Raw genomic sequence first — 26,185 nt, forward strand, 5'->3', positions numbered from 1 at the left:
ATTACCTTTCAAACATGTTTGGTTTTTTTTTTTGAATATACACATTTTGTTTCTGGATAGCTTGGGCTACACAGAAATAACCTATCTCAAAAAAGTCTACATTTCACTGACTCAATTTCAAAGCGTTAACTGAATGTTCTCTCAGAATACATTAAATTTACATACTTTCTAAAAAGGTAAAATAAATTTTCCTATTTTTAAATATCATCTCATAGTTACCAGATTTCACTAAAACAGGTGCTGAATCTCATACACAAATAGGAAGCCACAAATACATTGGTTTAGCAATACCGACCTTCTAAATGAAATATTATGCAATATGGTTTGCTTTTGAAATAATAAACATCATAAACTATTAGAAAGACAACATTTACTAAAACAAAATGGCCAAAACTGACTTAAAGTGATTTCTCTGTACCACACATACAGCTTGTAAAACCCTAACAATTATGTGAAAACTGATCCAAAAATATCATATTTTTATATTTGCCTTTATTATAGCAATAGTCGCAATCTAATAATTATTTTTGTTCAATATACAGATTGTTTTAGCCTCCATAATAAAGTTAACAGACATCGCACAGTGAAGCTGCGGGTACTTACTAACTACCATACCTGGGCCCGCAGTGGGTGGTGAGGGCGTAGGCACAGCAATAGGAATGCCAATGCTGCTGCTCCCACTGTTCTCTCGGCTTCCGCTTCCTCCACTACTTCCACTACAAAGAAGAGAAGCATTGGAAAATCATTTTTATATACTGATTTTTTAAAAAACTTAATCATAAGCTGGGGCTACTAAATACTCATTAACTTGGTTAACCGTTACCCTATTACTTAAAATGGTTCTTGTGTTACCCTGTTCTTCAAGAACTTTAAAACTAGCAACTAGCACAGTTTTCGAACCCTACCTGACCTTAATTCCCAGTACTCTGAAGGCAGATACAGGTGGATCTTTGGGTGTTCAAGGCCAGCCAGGGGCGCATGATAGGACCTTGTCTTAAAATGGTAATTATAGTCTAAGAAATGTCTTGAGCAGTGAAATCTCACAGTTCAGTGAGTTACAAATGTCTATTTCAAGCCTGCTGTGACTAACAGTAAACAGCCTGTTGTGGTGGCACACTGCACTTTCAGTACTGGCTAAGTCTAGAGGTTCTTGAGTCTGAAACCACCAGGCATACATAATGAGGTTCTTGTTTCCCCTCTGTGATGGTTTGCATATGCTCAGCCCAAGGAATGGCACTATTAGAGGGTGTGGTCCAGTTGTAGTAGGTGTGGCCTTGTTGGAGTAGGTATGACACTGTGGGTATGGGCTTTAAGACTTTCATCTTAGCTGTCTGGAAATCAGTATTCTGCTAGCAGCCTTAGATGAATGTAGAACTCTCAGCTGCTCCCGAACCATGCCTGCTGGGATGCTGTCATGTTCCCGCCTTGATGATAATGGACTCAACCTCTCTGCCTATAAGCCTGCCCCAATTAAATGATGCCCTTTATAAAACTTGCATTGGTCATGGTGTCTGTTCACAGCAGTAAAACCCTAACTACAACAACCTCCTTCTATCTCAGAAAGGAACTGTGAGCCATACCCTCACAAAACTCTATACTAGAACATGAGAAAACAGGTAACACAAAAAAGAAAGTACAAAACAATGGGGGGGGGGCATAATCCTTGCCTGAAAAATCAGGAAAAACAATTTCTCCCTATCTCAAAGAAAAGTAAAAAGGGCATGGTGACACACAAATGTAATCGCTGCATTTAGGAGGCTGATGAAGGAGTATGGCAGACTAGGTCAGTCTAGCCTGTACAGAAAAGCCACGTTTCCAAAACAGAAACAAGCTGGGCACAGTGGCACACTTTTAAACCCAGCACTGGGAAAGCAGAAGCAGGTGAGTCCTGGGATGGCTCAGAGGTTAAGAGCACAAACTGCTCTTCCAGAGGTTCTGAGTTCAATTCCCAAAAACCACATGGTGGCTCATAATCATCTGTTATTGGATCTGATGCCCTCTTCTGGTGCGTCTGAAGACAGCTACAGTGTACTCATATACATAAAATAAATCTTAAAGATTAAAAAAGTTCAAGACCAGCCAAGGCTACATAGTGAAACCTTGCCTCAAACGCAAACCAACAACAAATAAAAAATATATAAGAACAAATTGAAGACAGGTGATAAGGAGTTTTCTGGAAAATAAGTGTGGTGGTTTGAATAAGACTAGCTCCCACACCCCCACAGACTCATACATTTGAATGCTTGGTCATCAGGAAATAGCACTATTTGAGAAGGGTAAGTGGGTACAGTCTTGTTGGATTAAGTGTATCACTGAGAGTAAAAGCCTCTTCCTGCTGGCTGTGGATCTGGCTGTAGAACTCTCAACAACTTCTCCAGTACCATGTAGGCCTGTATGCCACCATGCTTCCCATCCTGATGATAATGGACTCATCCTCTGTTTAAGAATGTACCAAGTAAATGTTTTCTTCTACAAAAGTTGCCTCGATCATGGTGTCCTTTCACAGCAATAGCAAAACACAGGAAACAGTTTAAAGGTAGGTTTCACTGCTACTGAGAAACTCTATTCAACTCCCTCCAAGACAAGTCCTTCTACCCGAGAGTAACTGCTGTCTAGAATACCTGTCCCTTAATATGTTGCCCAGGCTAGTTTCAAACTCCTGATCACATTTTAATAAAAAGATCCACTGTCAGAACAAACTGGCTTATATATGAAATCATCAACTCATTCAAGTCAGGAAATCTACTCAGCTTTATGTCAGAGTTAGGAATATTTGTACACTAATACACTAATAGGATCTTCTGTAATTATTAACTTTGGTGATTTTTATCTAAAATAGGCATAAGTGGTGGCAAATTATACTGTGTGGGCTAAAGCCAGACAACAGTCCAATTTTTGCCTATGAGCTACCTTTTTTTAATAGTGAAAACTCAAAAGAGGATGGTATTTTTAAAAACATTAAAATTATATGAAATTCAAATTTTAGTACCATAAGCAAAGTTTTACTAGACTATCCATAGCTCACTATGTTCACTCATTTACAAATTGTCTATGGTTGTCATGGGGCTAAAGTTGCAACAATGATTAAATAATTCCAAAATCCTGACATAATGACATTCTAAAAATATATTTTAAAAATAAGTGTTAGTATTTCAATATAATAAGCTTCTGAGAAAAAAAAACCAACAACAAAACTATGTCTTACAAGTTTCTGAATGGTATTTAACACAGTCATTCTAAATAACTAGTTGTTGAATAAGATTAATCTATTACTACCTCCACTATGAGGAAAAAGAACATTTTGCCCCTGTAATTCAGCAAAACCAAACATAAAAAAGCTGGTTACTTCAGCACTGGGCAACTGCTTTCAAGAACTATTACCATAATCTCGTTATCAACTCAGTTCTGAAATCGTCTTCAGAAAAAAGCAGAGTGTTCTTCCTCTGACTTCTTAGAATTCAATATGCTATGTAACTAACTCTACAACACTTAGCCCTTTGTCTAAGAGCATTTAAGGGTATTTTCCTTGTGCCCATTTTAATGAGCAGGAGTTCCTGGTAAATGAACTCAGAAGTCTCATTCATACTAAGAATCTATCCTAAAACTGAGCTATACAAACCACAGCCCTACCTTACAACATTTAAAGATGTGTTAATAAGATGTGTTGTCTTGGGTCAGGAGCACGGGAGTGGTGATAGTACTGGGTTACTACTAAAACACTCTGTTCCAAACTATCTGAAGAATATCTTATATGCAAATTTAGGAGAGCAAAACAATTTTAAGCTTTATTTGGGCTTTTTGTTTGTTTTTGGTTTGGGTTTTGTTTTTGAGACAGGGTCTCATATATCCCAGGCTGACCTCAAAGTCACTAAGTAGCTAAGGATAACCCTGAACTTCAGATCTTCCTGCTTCCATCTCCCAAGTGCTATAATTAGAGATGTGTGCCATCATGCCTAGTTTGTATGGTACTGGGGATCAAACCCAGAGCTTCCTGTATGTTAAGGCAAGCATTATGCAAACTTCAGCCTCTAAAAAGCACTTTTTAGTTGTAATCCCAACATGTACTTGTATCTCTGTCAAAAAGAAGGATTATAATCTGCTTATAGCATACACAAAAGAAAAACAAAATATCAAAAGAAAAACTGAAATTTGATGGACCAGAAATAGGAAGAATGGTGCCCTTGCCTTTTACATTCACCATTAGCATCAATTAACACCTAACTTGTACTCTGTATCTACAAATCATGGCTCAGCAGTCAGCAACACACACTTTCAGAGTTCAGATGTTCAGGCGGAAGGCTTACCTATGCGTCCTTGGTCTCTGATTTAAAGAAGCTGTCCTGCTTGGACTATGCTGGCTTCCAAGCCTCGCAGGACTAGTCATGTAGTCATTGGGAACTGTTGGAGGCTTGACAGGCTCTAGGGTTTTGTAAGGGGTATTCCGTCTAACAATGAAGAACAGGGGGGATAATGAAGAGAGACAACTGGCACCTCCCTCAAATGTGTAAAAATCTCTATCTGAATTAAGTATAACAGAACTTTTTTTTCCCCAACTTTAATTGAAAAAAAGTAAAGACTGGCAAGATGGCGCAGAGAGTAATAATGCTTGCCACTCAAGCCTAGAGACCTTAGTTCAATCCCTAGAACCAATTTACCAGGGAAGAGGAGTATTGTGCATACACATGGGAACAAACACACACACACACACACACACACAAACACACGGCCACAAAATTCTCTTCTGACCTACACAAAGTGTATAGTAGCACGAGTTACACAACATACACTCTTTAATGACAAAAACATTTTTAATAGTAATTACTACTGATATATAAACTTTGCTGTTTTAACATAAAAATTTAAATTTGTTACTTTTTGTTGGGGAAATTATTGGAGTCATTTAACGTTATACTAAAAATAATGGTTATAATCTCAATGATCTATAGTATATAATATTAAAATATACATTATTCCTAATTCAGTCACCCATAAACCTTTCGGAAAGGGGGTGGGCAGGAGGAGGGCTTGGCTAGCTGCTGACCAACACCCTCTACAAAAGCAAGAAATCTAATATGGGATTTCCAGGTAACTAATCCGTCACAAACACCTTGAAAAATACTGATACAATTAGTACCATGAGAAGTCATCACTACCTTTTCCAGCTTTCCACAAAGCTACCCTGGTGCAAAGGGGCCTGTGACTAGCTGATGCAGGCAGAGTCCTAAGCATAAGGTGCCAAGGAATAGGAGAAACAGAAGGTAGAGACTACTAAGCTAAAAACTTCACAAAGCACACCACTTATTCAGTGAGCCACAGCATAAATACTATAAATACAAGTGGAGGCACTATAAGGATCTCTCTGTTCAATCCATTTAAGATAAAACATAAAGCAGATTTACATTGACATATATAATGTAAATGTTGTTGCTTTTTTAAATACAGGAATGCTCTGTCTGCATGTACCCCTGCATGCCAGAAGAGGGCATAGGATCCCATTAGATAGTTGTGAGCCACCATGTGGTTGCTGGGAATTGAACTCAGGACCTCTTAACCACTGAGCCATCTCTCCAGCCCCCTACATTTTTATATGTACAAACAGAAAAAGGATACACATTTATACATATCTAAAAGATCATTAATCCCCGGCATGATGGCAGCCATAATTCCAAAGCTGAGGGGGGGAAACAGGCAACTCTGGCACTTACTATCCACCCACTTGGTGAGCTTCAGGCCAAAAAGACAAGGTGAGCTTCAGGCCAAAAAGACAACCTGTCTTAAAGGAGGTGGATAGCTTTCCTGAGGGTGAAACATCCTCACATGTAAGACACACACACACACACACACACACACACACACACACACACACACACACAATTAAATGAATTTAAAGGGTAGTTCCACAAGAGATAATTCAAAAAACAAAACATGCACTCAAGTTTCAGAAATTCTTTGTAGAATAGAGCTGAATTTGTACCCCAAAGTTCCTCGGCCTGACACGGGAGGGCTTGGTGGTTTCTGCGTGGGAGGATTTGTTCTCGACAATGTGCCAGTTCTTGCAGGCTGGTTATTTCCGTGCTAAAATGTGGAAAGAAAAATTTTATTTCTGTATCAACTTGTTCTCTTGATGTTTTAACATGATGTCTTTTTCTTAATATCAGAATGTGAAGTAAGGATTCCCAGACAGTTCGACTAGAGTTTGGTATTAAATTTTAAAAGTTCAAAGGCCGCATACACTTAATTCTTCCCATCATATTTTGTGCTATTCATATCAATTTACACAAAATACAAGTGAGACTACTCAATTTTATATCTTATTGTTAGACATGTTCACTGATATCAAACTTCAAGAATCAGAATTAAAATGTTTATATATGCATTATGTGTGCATAAAAGCAAACCATAAATCTGTCAATCTGCTAAAATACTCATTGCAACTATAATCTTTATCCTAATAATTCAACAACAAAATCTCATGTCACATCTGGGAAACCTAACTGTAAGTCAATGGAAGCAAAGCAACTGTAAAACACATGAGCAAAAGCAGTACCTGTTAGAATGATTAAATGTTCCTAAAGTGCAAACGTCAATATATCTAGGATATATTAACACAGCCAGGCTAAACGCTGCTGATGTGATCTAAGTTTAAGCATATTTAATCTATATAAATCCTACAGAGAAAAGCAGACAGACATAATAAGTTTTCACATTTTAGTGGCTCTGCAGCCTCTGTCAACATAGAGGAAGTACTGTGGATCAAATGATAAGTAATGTCTCTTACCTTGGCTTTTAGCCACTTTATGTTGGCAAAAACAAAAAAGAGGGGGGAAAAGTAGAAATTAATTCTAGGTAAGTTGTATCTGACAGGACAGGTTGACATTTATATTACTCAATTTATGTTAAGTTTTTATCCAGCTCTATTTCAAATGCATTTTAAAAGTTATCTAGAGGAACTAAGGAAATGTTTGTATGTTACACTTATTTTCCCTAGGAATTGAACTCAGGGCTGTACATGTTGGTCAAAAATTCTACCAGAGAGCTACAACCAGCCACTGAGTTGCCCAGACTGGCCTTGAGCTGACTTTGTGACCCAGACAAGGCCTTGAGTTTATGATTGATTCTCTTGCCTCAGCCATGTAACTGGGACTGCTGGCTTTTGTAACCAGGTCTAACTAATCCGTAAAAAAAATTACCAATTAACTAAGCCAATCTCAAAATTTCTTAAGTCAGCATTTAACCCATGAATCTAATTCGACTAAATTAGAGATGACGCAGAGTTGGAAAGGTGACTCCAAGTATGTAATGGCTTCAGCAGATGATAGCATCCAGCACCTATGCCAGGCATCTCATGACCACCTGTAACTTTAGTTACAAAAGATCAAATGCCCCTTTCTGGCCTCTACAGACACTGCATTCACATGCACATCCCTTCACATACATACATACACATAATTAAAAATAAAAACAAAATCTTTTAATTTGACTTAAACTACAATAATACAGAATGTGTAGAGCTATTTTTTAATATAGCAGTATATAAGATCTAAGACTTTGTTAAATAATGAATGCCCAAGTCTGGGATATTCATTACTCTAATGGTAGTATAATACTTTAAAAATATAAGCCTTGGGGCTGGTGAGATGGCTCAGTGGGTAAGAGCACCCGACTGCTCTTCCGAAGGTCCGGAGTTCAAATCCCAGCAACCACATGGTGGCTCATAACCATCCGTAACAAGATCTGACTCCCTCTTCTGGAGTGTCTGAAGACAGCTACAGTGTACTTACATATAATAAATAAATAAATCTTTAAAAAAAACAAAAAACAAAAAAAAGAAAACCACATATTGCTCTTGAAGAGGGCTTGAGGTGTAGAATCTTTAATTCCAGCTCTTGGAAGGCAGAGACAGGCATTTCTCTGCATTTAAGGCCAGCCTAGTTTATGTAGTGTTTCAAGACAAAGAGAACTACATAGTAAGACTCTGTCTCAAAAAAATAAAAATAAAAATTCACAAGTTGCTTTCAAATTCAGGAAAGGATTCAGCCTTGCACCTCAGTGTTTAAAAATGAAATCCAAAGTCCTGGGAATGTAGCTTAATCTGCAGACCTATGTACAATGTGCATCAATATAGGGTTCATTCTCAGCATCCCATACATAACCCAAGTATGGCGGTATACTCCTGAAAAACCCTGAATATGGGAGGTGGGGGCAAATGATCAGGTATACACAGCAAGTTCAAGGCCAGTTTTGGGCCCGTATAACCCTATCTCAAAAACAAAATTATGGGTGTTGTGTTATAAATAAGATAATATATATGTATGTATAAAGTAGACAAAGAATATAAATAAAATAAAAATAAAAATAGCATTTAGAAAACAAAATATAGAAAAGAAATCATCTTCTCATAGGTTGGCAAAATTCTAACTAAAGAATGAATAAAGAGTCTAGGAACTGTCATTTCTAGACTACTGAAGTCTTCAACAAGCCTATACTTCTAGGAAGGTTTATGTTACTATGTTTTTAATGAACAGTTCAGTGAAAACTCTAAATAAAAGCTACTTTGATCTTAAAGGCTACTTCTGTGAGAGATGACCAGCTAACACACCTAAAATAATGTGTAGAACCTATGGTGCCAATCCTTTACACCAGGCCTTTAAGAAAAAAATTCCCGTTTCTATAGTTTGTCCATAAAGTTCGGAGATTTCAATTTCTATCAATAACATATGCTGTCCTCACAACTTATCTACCATTTTTCAGATGACCCAACAGCAACATTAAATAAAACCTTATGGAAGAATTCAGATATCTTCTCATTTATACAACTGTGCTACAACTTTGGTATTTCTGTTTGTTTAAAATGGTATTTCTCGCTGCCACCTAAGAATACTGTCTAGAACCCTGCCTAATGTGGTGACATTGCACACATAGATGTGAAGTATTACATTTAACTAATATTAAATCTTTGATAAGACATACTAGTATACTGTGTGACCTATGTATATGATGACTACATATGTATCTTATACATGTACATACAGTATTTCATAATAATGTAACACTTTAATTGTGCAATAAAGTATTCTAAGTACAATTTCACATCTTCATTTCTTTCAACTGAAAGAAGACAATAAAGTAAGGAAAAAAACCTCAGCATTTGTATGTAATCTGTTCCCAAATTAAAGAACAATAAAACTAAATGGGAAATGAGTTTAGTTGAACCCTGCAACTATACAACTCCCTAACTTTCACCCTTTATTCAAGCTCAGCCTCCTCTACTAAATAGTTTATGTATGTGACTGTGCTCCAAATAAGGAGTGTTGTAAAATTAATCTCTGCCTCTTGAAACTCAAAAAAATATAACAGTTAGCAACTGACAATATTTACATGAAATATCTATTTCAATGTCCCCAAACATAAACAAAGTAAGATTTTAGTATTTTCTAAAGATCTCTTTTCCTCTAAACATTTATACTTATGAATGAGAAATTTCACCATTTACCTGGAATATGGAGTTAAAAGCAACAGAATTTTCTTTGAGTTCACTCTATTTTTCTAGCAGTAAGCTTCAAAAGTCAATGAGGCCAATTCTTTCTTAGAAGTAACTGATTAGTTCTCACTCATATACAATATTTATGTAAGGCTGTGCTACAGTTTACTCATAAATTAACAAATCTTTAAAATAATAATAGTAGTTGTTGTTGTAGTTGTAGTTATAGCAGCAGCGGCAGTAGTAGTAGTGATAGTAATAGTAATAATCAGAAGGGGTGGGCTAGAGAAACAGTCCCATGGTTAAGAGCTCTTGTCCTTTCAGAGACCACAGAGTTCAGGTACCATTACCCACATACAAAGTGTCACAACCATCATACAGAATAAGGCTGTATCTCTAGCCTCTTCTGATCTTCATAGGGACCAAACACATCTGAGATACATACAAACATGGTACACCCAAACTCACTACATACATATGCAGAACACACACGAACATAGTACACATAGGGTATACCAAACAAGTGGCACACATACATGGTACAAACATTTGGTATACCCACATGGTCTACAGGCATGGTACATATACACATATAAAGGCAAAACACTCAGATACAAAGATAAACATATCTGAAAAAAAATTAAGAACAGTAACTGGAAGACCATTAATGCTGAGACAGCCCTGGTGTTCCGGGTTCCTACAAAACAAACTAAAATTCAACTCCATAACTGACCAGAAACTAACAATCAACTTTAGAGGCTTTACCTTAGAACACCAACTAATTCTAATAAAATGTCTTTGTCTTGCTTCCTTAATCTTCCACATGACTTCCAAATAAATGCTAAATATATATAACAGACAATACCCTTTAAGTTATAAACTAATTTAGATACCTGTTCATTGTTACTATTACCAAAAACAACTCTAAATTTCTCTATAAGTATTCAAGCTTTTCTTCCCTATGCTCACTGTGAAACATTGTGGCTGCCCATAAAAAAAACCATCACCTTTTGTTGTTCTTCATGTACATATTCTGGTAGATTCTGCATAGTGGGTTTCTTCTATCAGTATTTTATTCTGTTCCCCAAAATCTAACCAGACTTACGTTGCACCATATTTTAAAATTTCTATTAAAATATAGATAGCACATACTATTCTGCATGAAATGTATTAAATTCATTTAAATGTGCATAATCTATTTAAAGGAAGACCAAGTATATCCTACACAAACACCAAAATACTAAAACTTGTAAGTAAGATAGAATATTAACCTTAGGAGTACTAAAACCTTGGATATAAAATTTGTTATCTACAGGAACATTAATCTATTTTAATATGGTATTTAAAATTCTGTATAATTATAAAAATATCCAAACAGTGAAGTTAAATGACAAAAAACAACATGAGGAAACATCAGGGAAGTCCTGACCCTTACTTAATACAGCACAAATTTAACAAGCTGTTAAGAAATCAAACTTCATCTAGGAAGAGTTAAGATAGGGAGAAAATTTAATCAAAATATATTGCCTGAAGAAAATTTTTAATGGAAAAAATTAAATTTTTAAATACAAATGTAAACCAATTCCAGGCACTAGTAGGGTTTGCCTATATTGAAAATGCACATTTTAAAATAAATTTAATTTTCAGCCTCATAACATCAGGCAGTGCATAATTTATCATTCATGAATGCCCAGATTTCTATGGGGTTTTTTTTAAGGAGCAAGAAGACTGGTTGGTTGGGTGTCTTGTTCAGTCTCAGTATCCAGCCCAAGAGACCTGCAGCATACTGTGCAGAACAGGCTGCCCTTTAAGCTGTAGTCATTCTGTTCCATCTGCCTTCTGGAGGAACTAGTAGTATCTCTTTTGAGATAGGGTCTCTCTATATAACTCTGGCTAGGACAAAACTCACTCACTAGAACAGACTAGCCTTGGATTCTGAGATGCACCTGCCACACCCAGCTCTGGTATTATTTCTTAATTTTTACATCTCTATAATCCTGTCAGGAAAAAAGTAACATAAGAGAATGAAAGTTCTTACAGAACTTGTAAACTCCCCCCCACCCTAACCCCCCCCCCAAAAAACCAACCAGTAATAAGACCAAGAACAAAGCAATTGTGTATGCATATATTTTGCATACATATAGATACACTTTACACACATCAGCTTCATACTGGTTTCCTGGAAGTGAGACTAGCCTCAAATTCTCTATGTGAGCAAGGATGATCTTGAGCTTGCTATGCTCCTGCCTCACCACTTGAGTGCAAGGACTACAAAGTGTACCAGCACTGTGGTACTTGGGATCAAATCCAGGGTCACGGCCATCCTAAGCAAGCACTCTACCAACACATACCAGTTTCTAAAATATACCATTTTCACCAGTCACCCATTCTTTTAAATCTTGTTCAAAACACTTAAAAAACGGTAACCAAAGCAATGTGAATATATTCCAGAAATATACACTTAAAAGTGATTAGTAAAAATTAGGGATGATATGTACCTACCATAAACACTCTTAAAAAGAGGGGTGTGTGTTTGTGTGTGTTTTTAGTAATTAAAAGGAAAACTACCTAAGTTCTCATCCACGTACTTTCAGCATCGAGAAGGTTGTGTTTGTGCTTCCTACTTAAATTATATAGAGTTGCATTTTCTTATCAAACTTCCTTTTAGAATTTGCACCCAGGCCTTTAATCGTAGCACTTATGCAGGAGTACATGAAATAGATCAAATCTCGTACTCTCCCAAACATGGTGTCTTAAAGCACACAACCATGAGTGAAGAGAAGAAATAACTCAGGATATTTGTTTTTGAGATAATGGTTAAGTTTTGTGAGGAAGCTGTGTTAAGACAGAGCTTCACTAAGTAGTCCAAGCTGGCCTCAAACTTCTAATTTTGCCTCTATTATGTTAGAATTTTCCCCCACATCTGGCTTAGAAATTTTTCTTTATTGAACTGTTAACATATTGTTTTGGTAGGAAGAAAATTAAGATGCAGTGCGGGGGGGTGGGAGTGGGGTGGTTTCATGAATTTCCCCAAATAACAAACCAGATAAATATGTATCTCTACATGTTTTGCATATTTTTAAAATCTCAAAATAGGCAATAATAAACCTTACTAAAATATTTTAAAATAAAATTGAAGTCAAGCTCTTAAACAACGCTAGACATACCGTTGATAAAAGAAACAAGTAGTCCCTGCTATCTTTGCCAAGTGTTTTAACTTCATATATAACTGCCAAGCATGAAAGTGAGTAAAACATTCCAGAAATCATAGGAAGAGTACAATAAAAGTTAATGTTCCTCTCGCAATGAGACATCCCAGAATATTCAGAATGCAACACCTCTAGCAATACCGTAACCAGTCCTATCCACCAACTATAAAAAGTTTCCAGACTCTGGCTGACTTCGTTTTTAAACACAGGGTGATGGCCTATTCTCTGAGAGTATTCAGATTTAATTCCCAGCACCAACATGGCAGCTGACAACAGCCTGTGACCCCAACTTCAGGGGATGAGACACTACTTGTGGCTTCCACAGGCACCAGGCACTCAAGTAGTGCACAAACATGCAGGCAGGCAAAATACTCATACACATAAAATTAAAAAGTAATTCTTAAAACCTCAAAGAGATCATGAAATATTTTGAATACAAACAAAATCAAACAGTCTTCTGGGAAAAAGATTACTACCACATTTCAAAGCTTAAGTGTATCCTGTGCAGGGCAGGTTAAGGAACTTATGCTACTCCAGACGTTTGCAAAGACACATAAATATAAAAAACTACAAATTTCAAGAACACATAATTCTGCCGAGCTTGGGCAAAGGCAACAAATATTCTACAAATCCATAGGTTGTGTGTGGCAGATGTATGCAAAGCAGAATTCTATACAATTTTTCTATTTTTAAAAAAATGTAAATTGTTAAATTTCATCCCCTAATACATAGGTACACAAATATTTAGGAATTAAAGGCCAAATTATATACATTTTCTAAACCAATCATAACTATGGTTTAAATGGCTTACTTACTAAATGGCTTTTTCAAGTTGTATTTTTATTTGTTTGGGTGTTTGTTGTTGTTGTTATTTATGGTACAAGCAACAGGGCATTATGTGTGGACAAGGAGATTAAGGGAAAACTTTCAGGAGTCTATTTTCTCCTTCCACTATGTAGGGTCTAAGACTAGAACTCAGGTCCAAGGGTTTAGTGGCAAGTACCTTTTACCTGCTAAGCCATCTTGGCAGGCCAGCCTTTTAAGGTTTTTCATTTTTCTGAATAATGCCTATTCCATGGATAAAATAATGCTCCAAGCTTAGTTAAACATGTAGCTCATTAAATGAAAGTTCTAGAAGGCTGGAGAGAAGGCTCAACAGTTAAATGCACTTGTTGCTCTTGCAGAGGACCCAGGTTCACTTCCCAACATCCACATAATGACTCATAACTACCCATAACTCATTTCCAGAGGATCTAGAGGATGCAGCACTCTCTTCAGACCCCTAAGAGCACCAGACATGCACTTAGTATGTACGTACACACCACACACACACACACACACCACACACACACAGAGGCAAACATTCATACACTTGTATCTTTAAAATACATAAATATTCTATAAAAAATATACTAATTGCTAGCTAAAGGGAATCTATCAAGTAAAAACTTCCTGCCACAATTTTTATTCAAAATAATTCACATTATGTAATACAGAATGCTTACCTTAACTCCATGGCCCACATCATCCAGAACTGTGTAGTCAATAGGTTTCCGAATATACCTGACAGGACGCTCCATATTTGCAGGTGCGATTATTTTGTGAGTTCTTGATGTATTCTTATTTGTTGTCAAAATACCAATCTCTCTTCGAGCCACTTTTTCTTTATGAATATCCACAGTCTATATTTTAAATTTAAATAGAGCAAGAAAATATTATTTGGTATAGAAGATAATATATATGCTGTCCATATGCGTTGGACCATGGGACTGTATCTCATACCTACTTTCCAATGAATATGAATATATATATATATATATATATATATATATATATATATATATATATGGTAAATTAACTTCCTTAAGGCTCAAATCAGTTAATACATAATAACTTTTCTAAAGCAACTGTTAGGGGGGAAAAGCTGTTTCCTAGAGACCTAGAGGCCTGCTTGGTTACTTTTACTTTATTAAAAGATACAAAAAACAACAACAACAACAACAACAAAATCAGTAATTACAGTGCAATGAGGTAAGTGCTGTGCTGACACACTCAGATTATTTGAATTACTATAAATGTGTGCAGTTCAAGCAGTTTGAAAACATTGCACTTAGAATCTTTACAGACTGACAGGTTTTAAAAGAAAACCAAGAGGCAAATACGGAAATTACTGAAGGCAGAAAGAATTGCACATGGCAGACACCATTAAAGGGAAAAATTGTAAGCACAAAGTTTATAGTTATCAGCAAGCCTCTTACATATCTGTCTGTTCAGCTTGCCCAGTAAGAGGCTATGAAACTGTAAAAGAAGGCATTTGGGGCTAGAGAGATGGTTCAATGGTTAAGAACATTGGCTGCTCTTCCAGAGGACCAGAGTTCAATTCCCAGAATCCACATAATAGCTCATAACTATCTGTAACTCAAGTTCCAGTGGATCTGACTCCTTCCCACAGACATACTTGTGCCAAGCATAAATAAATAAATAAATAAATAAATAAATAAATAAATAGAATCTCCACCCACACACCTTGGCACATGAGCCCACACACTTACATACAAGAAATAAATATATAAATAAATGACTGTAGTTATAGGGGGAAAAAAAGAAAAAAAGCAAATCTTTAAAATAAAGTATTTGAGGAGGAAGGGCTGAGGATGTAACTCACTTGCTAGTATATATGTACAAAGCCCTGAGTTCCACCTCAGCAAATAGAAATACATTTAAAACTTGCATTTAGTTGTCAAAATTCAAATTCACCAAAGGATAGCAGCCTAGGAAGGGTTCAGTGGTTGCCAGCATACAGGAGGCCCAGGGTTTGATTCCTAACTAGAAGTACAATGTATTCTCTTTTTTAATCTTTATTTTGTTTTTCATTTGAGACAGTGTCTCACTATGTAACCTGCTGAGCTTGCTATGCAGATCATGCTGGCCTCAAAGTTCACAATGATTCACCTGCCTCTACCCTGCCTGAGTGCTGGGATTAAAGGCATATACCAGCCTGACTGGCCCCACAACTCATTATCTTCATATAATATATAACTGCTCAAGAGTTTAAAACTTTTTCTTTTAATGAGGAAGCAATGACAAATTTATACCAAGTGGCATGATCATTGATTATGTATAATCATCAGTATTAGGTATAAGACAGTGTAAACACCAAAGAACAAAGGTAAGGAAGGCTCATCGCACACTCTAAAAGCTCTAGTTCCCTAAAGTAGGAATCTTCCTGGAATGTGCTCAGCTTTGTGTGGAAGCATGCCCTCTTTGTAGCAGCTTGATGCAAACAGACTCAGTTACCTGAACAAATACTGAATGCTGGGTTTTAGGGGTTTTTGTTTTGTTTGGGGGTGGGGGTTTTGTTTCTTTGTTTTGTTTTGTTTTTCTTTTATTTTTCTTTGAGATGGGGATTCTCTATGTAGTTTTGCTGTCCTTAAAAAGACCAGGCTGGTCTCAAACTCACAGAAATACACCTACCTGTCTTTGTCTCAAAGTGCTGGGAGTAAAGAAGAGTGTGTGCCGCCACACTCTGCCCAGTGTACTGGTTCTTGTAATTGCTCAGTGATACTTTCTTTGACCTAGCGTGTCTCTCTTATCTTTCAACAGAACCCAAGAACCAATGTTAAATTAACCTTGCAAAGGGAAAAGCTCTGATCCTTCAAATTTGGAGTCAAGGTAAGAATGAAACACACTGGCAAAGAAGAGATTCTGGAATGGAAGAAGCTGATTAAAAGGAGAACCTCAGGAGGTATGCTCTAGGTACACAGGCATACATGCAGGCAAAACAGCTATACACACAATAATTGGTTTTAAAAGAAAGAAAGGTGCCGGGCATGGTGGCACCACACGCCTTTAATTCCAGCACTCGGGAGGCAGAGGCAGGCAGATTGCTGAGTTTGAGGCCAGCCTGGTCTACAAAGTGAGTTCCAGGACAGCCAGGGCTATACAGAGAAACCCTGTCTCGAAAGAAAAAAAAAAAAGAAAAAAAAAGAAAAAGAAAGAAAGAAAGAAAGAAAGAAAGAAAGAAAGAAAGAAAGAAAGAAAGAAAGAACGAACAGCAGTACTATGCTGGTTCTCAGATCCTCCCAGTGTACTTTGTTAACAATCAGTCCTTTAGAGATGTGATAAAGCACATCAAGCATGTTTTTACAGAAGGCTATCCTGAGAGGTTCCACTGGAAGAAATGTCCTTGACAAAACCCCTCTGCATATTGACTTTTATTGCTACAGGCGGGTATCAAAATGCTGATGAACATAACTGGAACCTAAGAAACTAGGTCAAGGAATCTAGAAAACTCTTAATGTCAGCTCTAATTTTACTAAAAAAATCTAAAAATTTCCTGTCTTTTAAAGGAGGGGTATCATACTACAAACCACAATGACCAGCTCAAACTTATAGCAACCTTTCTTCCACAGCCTAATTAATGGGATTACAAGCACTAGCCACCAAGCCTGGCTTTATTGAGAATTCAGAGATGCTACCTTGTCAAGGGAGCAATAGGCCACATTAAGGTAGACTCCTAAAAACATGGACTACTAGACAGATTGAGCCCTAGACAATGAAAGGGGGCAAAACCTTAGTCCCTGTACTGGTTAGTCAACTTGACACAGATGGAGTTATCACAGAGAAAGGAGCTTTAGTTGGGGAAATGCCTCCATGAGATCCAGCTGTGGGGCATTTTCTCAATTAGTGATCAAGGAGGAGAGGCCCCTTGTGGGTGGGACCATCTCTGGGCTGGTAGTCTTGGATTCTTCTATAAGAGAGCAGGCTGAGCAAGCCAGGGGAGGCAAGCCAGTAAAGAACATCCCTCCATAGCTTCTGCATCAGCTCCTGCTCCCTGACCTGCTTGAGTTCCAGTCCTGACTTCTTTCAGTGATGAACAGCAATGTGGAAGTATAAGCTGAATAAACCCTTTCCTCCCCAACTGCTTCTTGGTCATGATTGTTTGTGCAGGAATAGAAACCCTGACTAAGACAGTCCCTCTGCCAAAATGTAGACTATTGCTGTAGACTTGGGTCTTCTCACAATACAAAGAACAGTTTCCATTAATCAGCATAAAGCCACCACACCACTCAAAACAGAAAGTAAATGTTTCCTATGAAGAGGTACAAAGCTCTTGTCTCCCACTCACCCCAATTACTCTGCCACTCTCTCTAACTCCCAATCAGCCTTATTAAAGAGAAAGTTAGGGATGTTACTTCAAACATATGTAAGTATTTTAGGGGCCAGTTTGAAACTGTATGGCACTACTGGAAGTAAAAAAGCAACTCCTTCAGAGGGATAAAATCCCTACTTTTTGAGTGGAGTTCTCAGTAGGGAAAGGAAGATAATGAGCTTTCTTTTTTGATAGATCCTCTAGAAGCCATTTAACGTACTGCCACTGTGGTCTTCACTGCTAAGTACACACAACTGTTGTCTGTATTATACATTCCTATATTGTGAGCATTCATAAATACTAGAGGAGTCTGTGGCCAGTAAACAAAGCCCATGTAGAAATGGGCTAGAGGCTTTAAGGTTTCACATGATTACAACAACCCCTTTGAATACAAAGTCTCTCTGCACACATGTTACTCGGCAATTCTTCTGGCAAGAGCAACCTTTACCTAAGCAGCTTCTAATTTGGATTCATATAGCTCCCTGATATTAATACTGACAAATACTAAATAATACTATGCTGAAAAGATCTCCAGATGGTAGTGGCACACCCAGCTCTCCTGAGACAGAGGCAGGTGCATCTCTATGCTAGGAACTGAACTCAGGACCTCTGGAAGAGCAGCCAGTGCTTTTAACCACTGAGCTATCCCTCCAGCTCCTTGATTTCATTCCTAACACAGAGGCTAGCATACCGTAACCTCTTCCCAGAACTGTTGTGTCTTGGAGAGAGTCATTTTACACGCGTGCAGCATATTGGCTCCATAGAACGTGGGATGTCCTCCTTCTAGTCTTAGTGGTCTTCATTCTTGATGACTCTTTTGCAGAGACTGGTATTGGCTATTTCAATAGACCCACCTGACCAACCACAGGAGCTAGCTAAAGCACTGATACCCTTTTACATTCTCCACCCACAAGCATCTAATACTGATTAATGCTGGAGCAGTTCTCTCAAAGAGCAACACTCGAAAATCTCTCACAGACACCAGACACTTTGCTCAAAAGTCTGCAAGCTTTTCTGAGTTACCTTTTCTTCTCTCTGACTCTAAGTGTGCTTTCCCTAACACCATGGGCTTCCCTATGGTTTCTCTAAAGGCCCTGCTAAGCTCTGTAGTTCCCCACCCCTGCCACACCCCCCCCCACATGGCTGACCTCTATGCCAACTCAAGTTGCTTGTCCCCGCCACGCTCCCCCCCACCCCTGCCTCCAATCTCTTGCTCTGAGCAGCTTCCAAGATTTACAACTTGCTTGCTCAAGGAATTTTTTTCTTTAAACTCTAATAAAAAGTGTCCTCAAGCTTACCCCACAGACAACTCAAAATATTGAAAGGGCTGAGGTCTCACATTATATAGCTTGGTTGGCACAGTGCTTGCCTAGCATGTACATTAAAGGAGGTGAACATGAGAAGTTCAAAGCCCTCTTTGGCTATATAAGGAATGAGACCAGCCTGGGCTGTATGACACCCAGTCTAAACAAAACAAAACAAAACAAAACCTAAGTCCTTAACCCATAACTGAGCAACAAAGGAGACAGAAAGAGATCTCTGTAAGTTTAAATAAAATGTCCTTTTTCCTCATGCACCTAACCATTCCAGACGATAGGTCTTAAATACTGAAATGTAATACACTCATTTTTAGACAATGAAAAGAAGTCAACAACCCTGCATCTATGAGAGAAAAGCATCTCAGAAGATTAAATTGAAAGAGGGAGGAGGGAGGGAGGGAGGGAGGGCTGCTTGTGGACGTTGTACATCGTGGTGCGCACTAGGCTCCGCACCACGATGTACAGGGGAGGGGGGAGGGGAGGGAGGAGAGAGAGAGAGAGAATATGAATATGAATATGAATGAATATGAGAATGAGAATATCTGTCTTTGAAATCACACTGGAGCTTTCTTCCCAAAAGAAAATACTCTGGTACAATTACCACAAACCATGCAAACATTCTAAATTCAACTGACTTGGTAGGACCTGTACAAGCCCTCCAGACAGCCCTGACGACCATATTCATTAACCTCATACAATGGCCTCTTGGGAACAAGAGGATGCTCGAAGTTCTCCAGGTATCTGTTCTATCTCCATTCCTACATCTATTATTCAATTACTCCAAAGGATTCTGTTATGACACAGATAAAACAAACAGATTGTACTGCCCGCCTTCAGGTAAGCTCTCCAAAAAAAAAGGTACTAATTACATGAACTGAAGTGAGAAGCCTACAGCTAACCAGAATGGCATACTAGAGAAACTGCTATCAAGTGTTCCCCAACTGCAGTAGTTGGTGTGGGCAATGGGGGTTCTAAACAGCATGTTGTTTAGAAAGCACCAACTCTAAAGGAATAGGCAGCCAGAGAATTTCTTGTGTAGAAATCAAGTATGAATATTGTGACTTATAATTAGAGATGGTCATAAGAGACCTTCAAGTGTTTAAGTAAGGATCCATCCTAAAGGGAGTGGAGAGATCCCACAGGAAAACCAATAAGTTAATTAGATTATGTTCTGAGGTAATTATTCCTACACTGGAAGTCATCCGATTAGATTTGCAATTTGTCCCTGACTAGCTAAAGCAATCAATGACAACCACCTTGCCTCTAGGGCCATTTGAGTTAGTTCAACTCAGTGGTTCAGATTGTTATAGATGACAGAATAGCAATTCCTTCTCCAAGACAAGGCCATATGTTTGTGGCCAATGTATCCTGCAATAGCTACATTCATGCCTTAGGCCAAGTAAAAACTCAGTACAAGAACTGAGAAACCATCTGGCTCTCTACTTTAGTCAGCTATCTGGGTCTTAATTTCTGGGCAGGGAAGGGAGCTCGGCATTCTATAGGAAATAACCTCAATTTAATGTCTGTCTTCTAAGTCAAACAAAAGAGGTCTATGCTGCCTCTGTCAGTGTTCAGTGACCACCGAGTTGTGCAATCATGGTAACTTTTACCAGAAGCCAAGAAGGTATACTACATATAAGATTCGCTCAGATCTACTTAGATCTGTGTGCTTTTATCCACCTTGTGAGACGGGCACTGACTCTTTGCTCCATATTTTCTTGTTAAAGCACAGTTGTACTGGAAATGGTCCTAAGGTCTAGAAATAATATATCCCACTGAAGATCTAAGAGGGTTTGTTTATCATCCAGTATAATGAAGATGTCATCTCTCTTCAGGTCAAGTCAAGGGCAGAGCACAATTTACATTCTAACTTAGAGATGACACTCCTGTACAAGCTAACCTAAATCACTGAAGATGAAGGTCAGTGAGATGGCTCAGCCAGGAACTGTGCTTTTCTGACAAGCCCTCAGACAACCTGAATTTAGACTTCCATAGAGCTGAGGGCACACACAAATGCTAACATTCTGCTATCTCATGTCTCGGGAGTGAAGAATTGCTGTGTCTTTGGCCCTTAAGTCCTGTGTCTTCTATCAGCATCTATGAAACTGTAGAGGATTACCTTGCTAGTCTATATGGAAGGGCAAAATCTTTATAGACACTTCACAGTTGCTTATGGGTTTTGTTTGTTTTAATAGGTTTGTTTTTTTGCCTCTCCCGACCCTAGAGAAGAGAAGAGTGTCACAGAGATGGCTCGATTGTTGCTCTTATAGAGGGCCCAAGCTTGGCTCCGAGTATCCAAATCAAACAGTTCATTATTCCCTCTAATTCCAGCTCCAGAGACTCTAACACCCTACTCCGAACACAAACGTGTCATTCATAAAGAGAACATGCATACATAATACATACACAATAAATGCAAATAAAAATAATATTTAAAAGATGTTTTGTGTAGATCATGACCCCCATGGAGATTGCTTATCAATATCCTGAATATCAGATATTTATACTATGATTCCTAACAGTAGATAAAGTATAGTCACAAAGTAGCGACAAAATAATTTTATGGTTGGAAATCACCACAACATGAGGAACTGTATTAAAAGGGCACAGCATTATAAAAGCTGACAACTGCTGGCCTAGGGAATGATGGACAAGTCCTTCAGGTATGGAGGAGAGTACTCATGGTCATGCTCTGTTTGTAGTTTAGCTGATGAATTAATAGATGTTTATTATAATTATAGCTAGCATTAGTCTTTTGAAGGTATCAAGAAAACTTTTAGAGTACTTCAATTGCAGGTACATGACACAAAGAACAAGGACTAGAATGATTAAGGTTCTAGAGCAACACTGTGGGGACAGCTCAGTGGCAGAACACTAGCCTAGCATGAGAGTCAGGCAGTTAATCCCAGAACCACATAAAAATTGTTCTGGAGCAGCATCAAAACATTACACAAAAGAAATCTCATTTCAGTGGCCACACTTAGCACACTGGAGAGAAGAAAGCACAGGCTACCCCTGATGAGATCAGAGGAAAGACAAGCTGAAGCGCAGACAGAGTATGCTGAGCTCTATCTAGTCTTATTAAAAGCTAACAACACTATGGAAGTTAGGAGTTCACACTTCACAATTTCATAGTTTTAATATTTTTTAACTGGTACACAAAGGATATACATAAACAGTACAGTGTTAATTTTTTGATACATGTGTAAACTGAATGCTTAAATCAAGCTAAATGTTTATTTCTTTAAATATTTATTATTTTTTATGATGGAAAAACTTTAAAAATAATTTCTATCTTTTTTCCCCTTTCTTACCTAGACTTATAAAATAGGACAGTATTCTGTTGATATCCAGTCACTTTATTATTCAGTAACAAATCAGTCCACAAATTCATACTCTTCATCTCTCTCTCCCTTCACACGCTTTCACACACACGCACACACACAAGCACAGGTCTCTTTATGCAGCCCAAGTCCTGAACTTGTCACCCAGATGTCACTATGCCTGACTGACAATTTCTTTCTTATTATTTATATGTGTGATGTGTGTGTGCACGCACGTGCAAGTTGTGTGCAGGTACAGACACCTGTATGTAAATGCTGGAGGACATCAGTCATCCTGACCCATTACTCCCCTAATCCCCTTGAGACAGGGCTTCCTGCTGAATCTGAAGCCTGCTGTTTTTAGACGTTAGCTGCCTGGCCAGTCAACCCAGGAGCTCCTGTGTCCTGTCCTCAGGGGTGGGGTTACAAACAGGCCACACTGGCTTTTTATACGGGCACTGGATCTGAACACGGGTACTACTGCTTGTGTAAGTGTTCCTCCCCTCTGAGCCACACTAATTTATAAAGTCAGCCTCTAATGAATATGAATGTGCTAGAAATAATGAAAAGGTTTTCAAAGAAAGACTAAAATATCCCCCAAACCAATTCTATTAGAGGAAAAAAAAATTCCATGACAAATGTGGAACACTAAGTGTAGTGGTACACACACTTGTGTAAAAGTAAGATGACTGTGGGTCATTCTTAACTAGATTATAAATGTGAGGCTAGCCTGGGCTACAAGAGGCAAAAAAAAAAAAATTAAACTCAAAGATACAATTTGTAAGCAGACTAAAAACAAAACTATCTGTTGATTAAAACCACAGCTGATGGAAGCATGAACTCTAAAGCAAGGGCTGGTGGATCTCTGAGTTTAAAGCCAATGAAGTCTACAAAAGGAATTCCAGGCCAGGGATACAAAGGGAGACTCTGTCTTCAAAACCACATCAAAAACAAAAAACAAAAACAAAAACAAAAACAAAAAACAAAAAACAAAAAACTGCTCTAACACCCAAGAGAATAAGAGACAGTTTATTCTGGAACCATGGCCAGACTATGATTCAGAACCATGAGTGACCATGGCCCAGGACAGATTCAGGTTAGCCTAATACATATATTATATGTGGACATATTTCCCACTGGGTAACACCTTCATAATGTTCTGTTGCATAACAAAAGAATGTAAGAAATTAAAACACTCCTCAAATACACTGCATACTGAAATAACAAGTAGGTTAATTATAGCAAGGTAGAAAATCTCTGTTACAGATTATCTTATAACTTTCTTAGCCTTTCAGTTGGTGAAAGCTGGTGGTCTATTAGTACATTGCAAAATAATTTACCTAATAATCACAAGAATGGTTACTAGGTAAAACACAAAGGAAGACAATTAATAATACAAAATTAATAGTACAATTAATAGTACATTAATAGTACAAAATTATCTGGCTCCAGACAAGCAACACTGCATGCAACTCTTCTCCTAGCAAGTTCTAACTAGGCCACTGGCTTTGTAAATCTTTAACATGGGTGTGGTTTTGCTGGGGTTTTTTTTATTTTGTTTTGTTTTGTTTTGGAAACTTCTGTTCATAATATCCTGATATTTCATTGTATGGGCTGGAAAGATGAAGTAGCCTTCCCAAAGACCAAGTTCAACTCCCAAGTTCCCATATCAGAGACAAGTGCTTCTAACTCCAGCTCCACCCTCTGCTGAATCTGAAGACACCCAAACTCACTCATCTGCACATACCCACACACCCATACATATAATTTAAAAGATAAATCTTTAAAAAATTGTTATATAATTGTTACGTGGGGGCTGGAGGGATGGCTCAGTGGTTAAGAGCTCCAACTGTTCTTCTGAAGGTCATTACTTCAAATCCCAGCAACCACATGATGGCTCACAACCATCCATAATGAGATCTGATGTACTATTGTAGTATGTCTAAAGACAGCTACAGTGTACTTACTTAATAAATAAATCTTTTAAAAAATTGTCATGTAAAATTACCACAAAGATATATATTGTTTGAAATGTGTTCTCCTTCCTGTTCCTGTCATTTTTGGTGGGAATGGGGAGGTACACATGTGCTTCTTTTTAAAAAAATCTTCCAGAAAAGGGGGGGGAGCCTGTCCCAATAATCAAAACACAAAAAAGCAGGCAGAAAGAGCCATGCCACAATACTACTTGATATGTCCTTATTTTCTACAATGTATTTATCAGGAAGCTTACCAAACTTCACAACTGCCGCTAGAGTGAGGGCATTATAGGTTTCTTACATATAAATAAAGCACAATATATATTTGCTGAAAAGCAACTAAGAAATGAAAATCTAAATCCTTCTGCCCTGAATAGCAATCAGAGATGGGTAGAAAAGGGGTAAGAGTTCTGAAACAAGCCACACAGAGAAAGTCTTCAGCACAGAAAAAGACAACCTTTGTCTGTTCTTGCTTACTTGGACCAGACTCTGGAAATGGCAGTATGCCCAAATTTCTGTTACAGAGCTCTGTTCAATATGCCTGAAACAAGTTCCCAATCAACTCTGAAGTTAACTTGATTCAGAATGACCTATATATACACACTACAAAATAGATTTCTTACAAAAATATGAACTGCAAAATCAGACTCCATGGAAACACACATAATATGAACCACTTGAATCAGAATTATTATAAAGTAACTAGAGCCTATAACAGCAACACTTGGAGTAATGGGCAGAGGGATCCAAAGTCCCAGACCAGGCTGAGTTACAAGACTTCAAAGGAGAAGTGAGGGGGAGAGGCGGCTCAGTAGGGAAGGCTTGCTAGGCAAATCTGAAATCAGTTAAGTGGAACCCATATGTGCTGGCTAGTTCTATGTCAACTAGCCATAAACTACAGTCATTTGAGAGGAGGGTACTTCAATTGAGAAAATGTTTATAGGCAAGCTGTATGGCATTTTCTTGATTAATGATTGAAGGGGGAGGGCCAGCTGATTCAGAAGCTTCAGTGTGGGGCTTCTGCATCAACTCCTTCTTGCCTCCAGGTTCCTGACTGAGTTCTTATCCTGATTTCCTTCAATGATGGACTATGATGCAGAAGTGTAAGTCAAATAAATCATTTGCTCCCCAACTTGCTTTTGGTCTTGGTGTTTCATCACAGCAATAGTAATCCTAACTAAGACACTATATAAATGTAGAAAGAGTAAACCAACTCCAGTGTTGTCCTTTAACCTCCACATGAACACCATGGCATGCCATGCCACCCCACCCCAATAATAATAAATAAATTTTAGTAAATAGAAATAGAGCTGTCTAGGGAAACTGACCAGTGGGAGAGGATGGTGGAGAGAAAAAAGTAAAGTAGTTAAGGAATATGCTCAACACTAAAATGTGCATGTGCAAAAGTTAAAAGAAAATAATGAAAGGCTCGAAGCTCAATAGGCAAAGGTTTTGCCATTAAGCTGACAACCTGAGTTCAATTCCTGTAACAACAGGGTCAAAGATGAGAGCCAACTCCAGGAGATTCCTTTAATCACACAAGTGCCAACACGTGCATGCACAGACAGACACAAACACAGACAAATACATACCAAAAAAGTTTAAATATTTTTATTTAGAAAAAAAGAAGCCGGGCGTGGTGGCGCACGCCTTTAATCCCAGCACTCGGGAGGCAGAGGCAGGCGGATTTCTGAGTTCGAGGCCAGCCTGGTCTACAAAGTGAGT

General features: G+C 38.0%; 1 protein-coding gene across 8 annotated transcripts in view; it reads right to left on the bottom strand.

Moving 5' to 3' along the window:
• The window catches only part of Abi1 (abl interactor 1), an 86,102-nt gene that overhangs the window by 12,485 nt on the left and 47,432 nt on the right, over window positions 1-26,185 (bottom strand). For 4 of the 8 annotated variants that reach the window (XM_021193587.1, XM_021193582.2, XM_021193586.2 and 1 more), the window contains exons 3-7: window positions 14,196-14,372; window positions 6,779-6,793; window positions 5,975-6,075; window positions 4,305-4,445; window positions 616-716 (exon numbers count right to left, since the gene is read on the bottom strand). In XM_021193587.1, the coding sequence (XP_021049246.1) occupies window positions 616-716; window positions 4,305-4,445; window positions 5,975-6,075; window positions 6,779-6,793; window positions 14,196-14,372 (535 nt within the window). The remainder of the gene's footprint in view (window positions 1-615; window positions 717-4,304; window positions 4,446-5,974; window positions 6,076-6,778; window positions 6,794-14,195; window positions 14,373-26,185) is intronic. The other 4 variants (XM_021193584.1, XM_021193585.1, XM_021193588.2 and 1 more) reach the window with 1 other exon arrangement.

The sequence above is a fragment of the Mus pahari genome, chromosome 3, assembly GCF_900095145.1.
Source record: "Mus pahari chromosome 3, PAHARI_EIJ_v1.1, whole genome shotgun sequence".
NCBI classification, from domain to species: domain Eukaryota; kingdom Metazoa; phylum Chordata; class Mammalia; order Rodentia; family Muridae; genus Mus; species Mus pahari.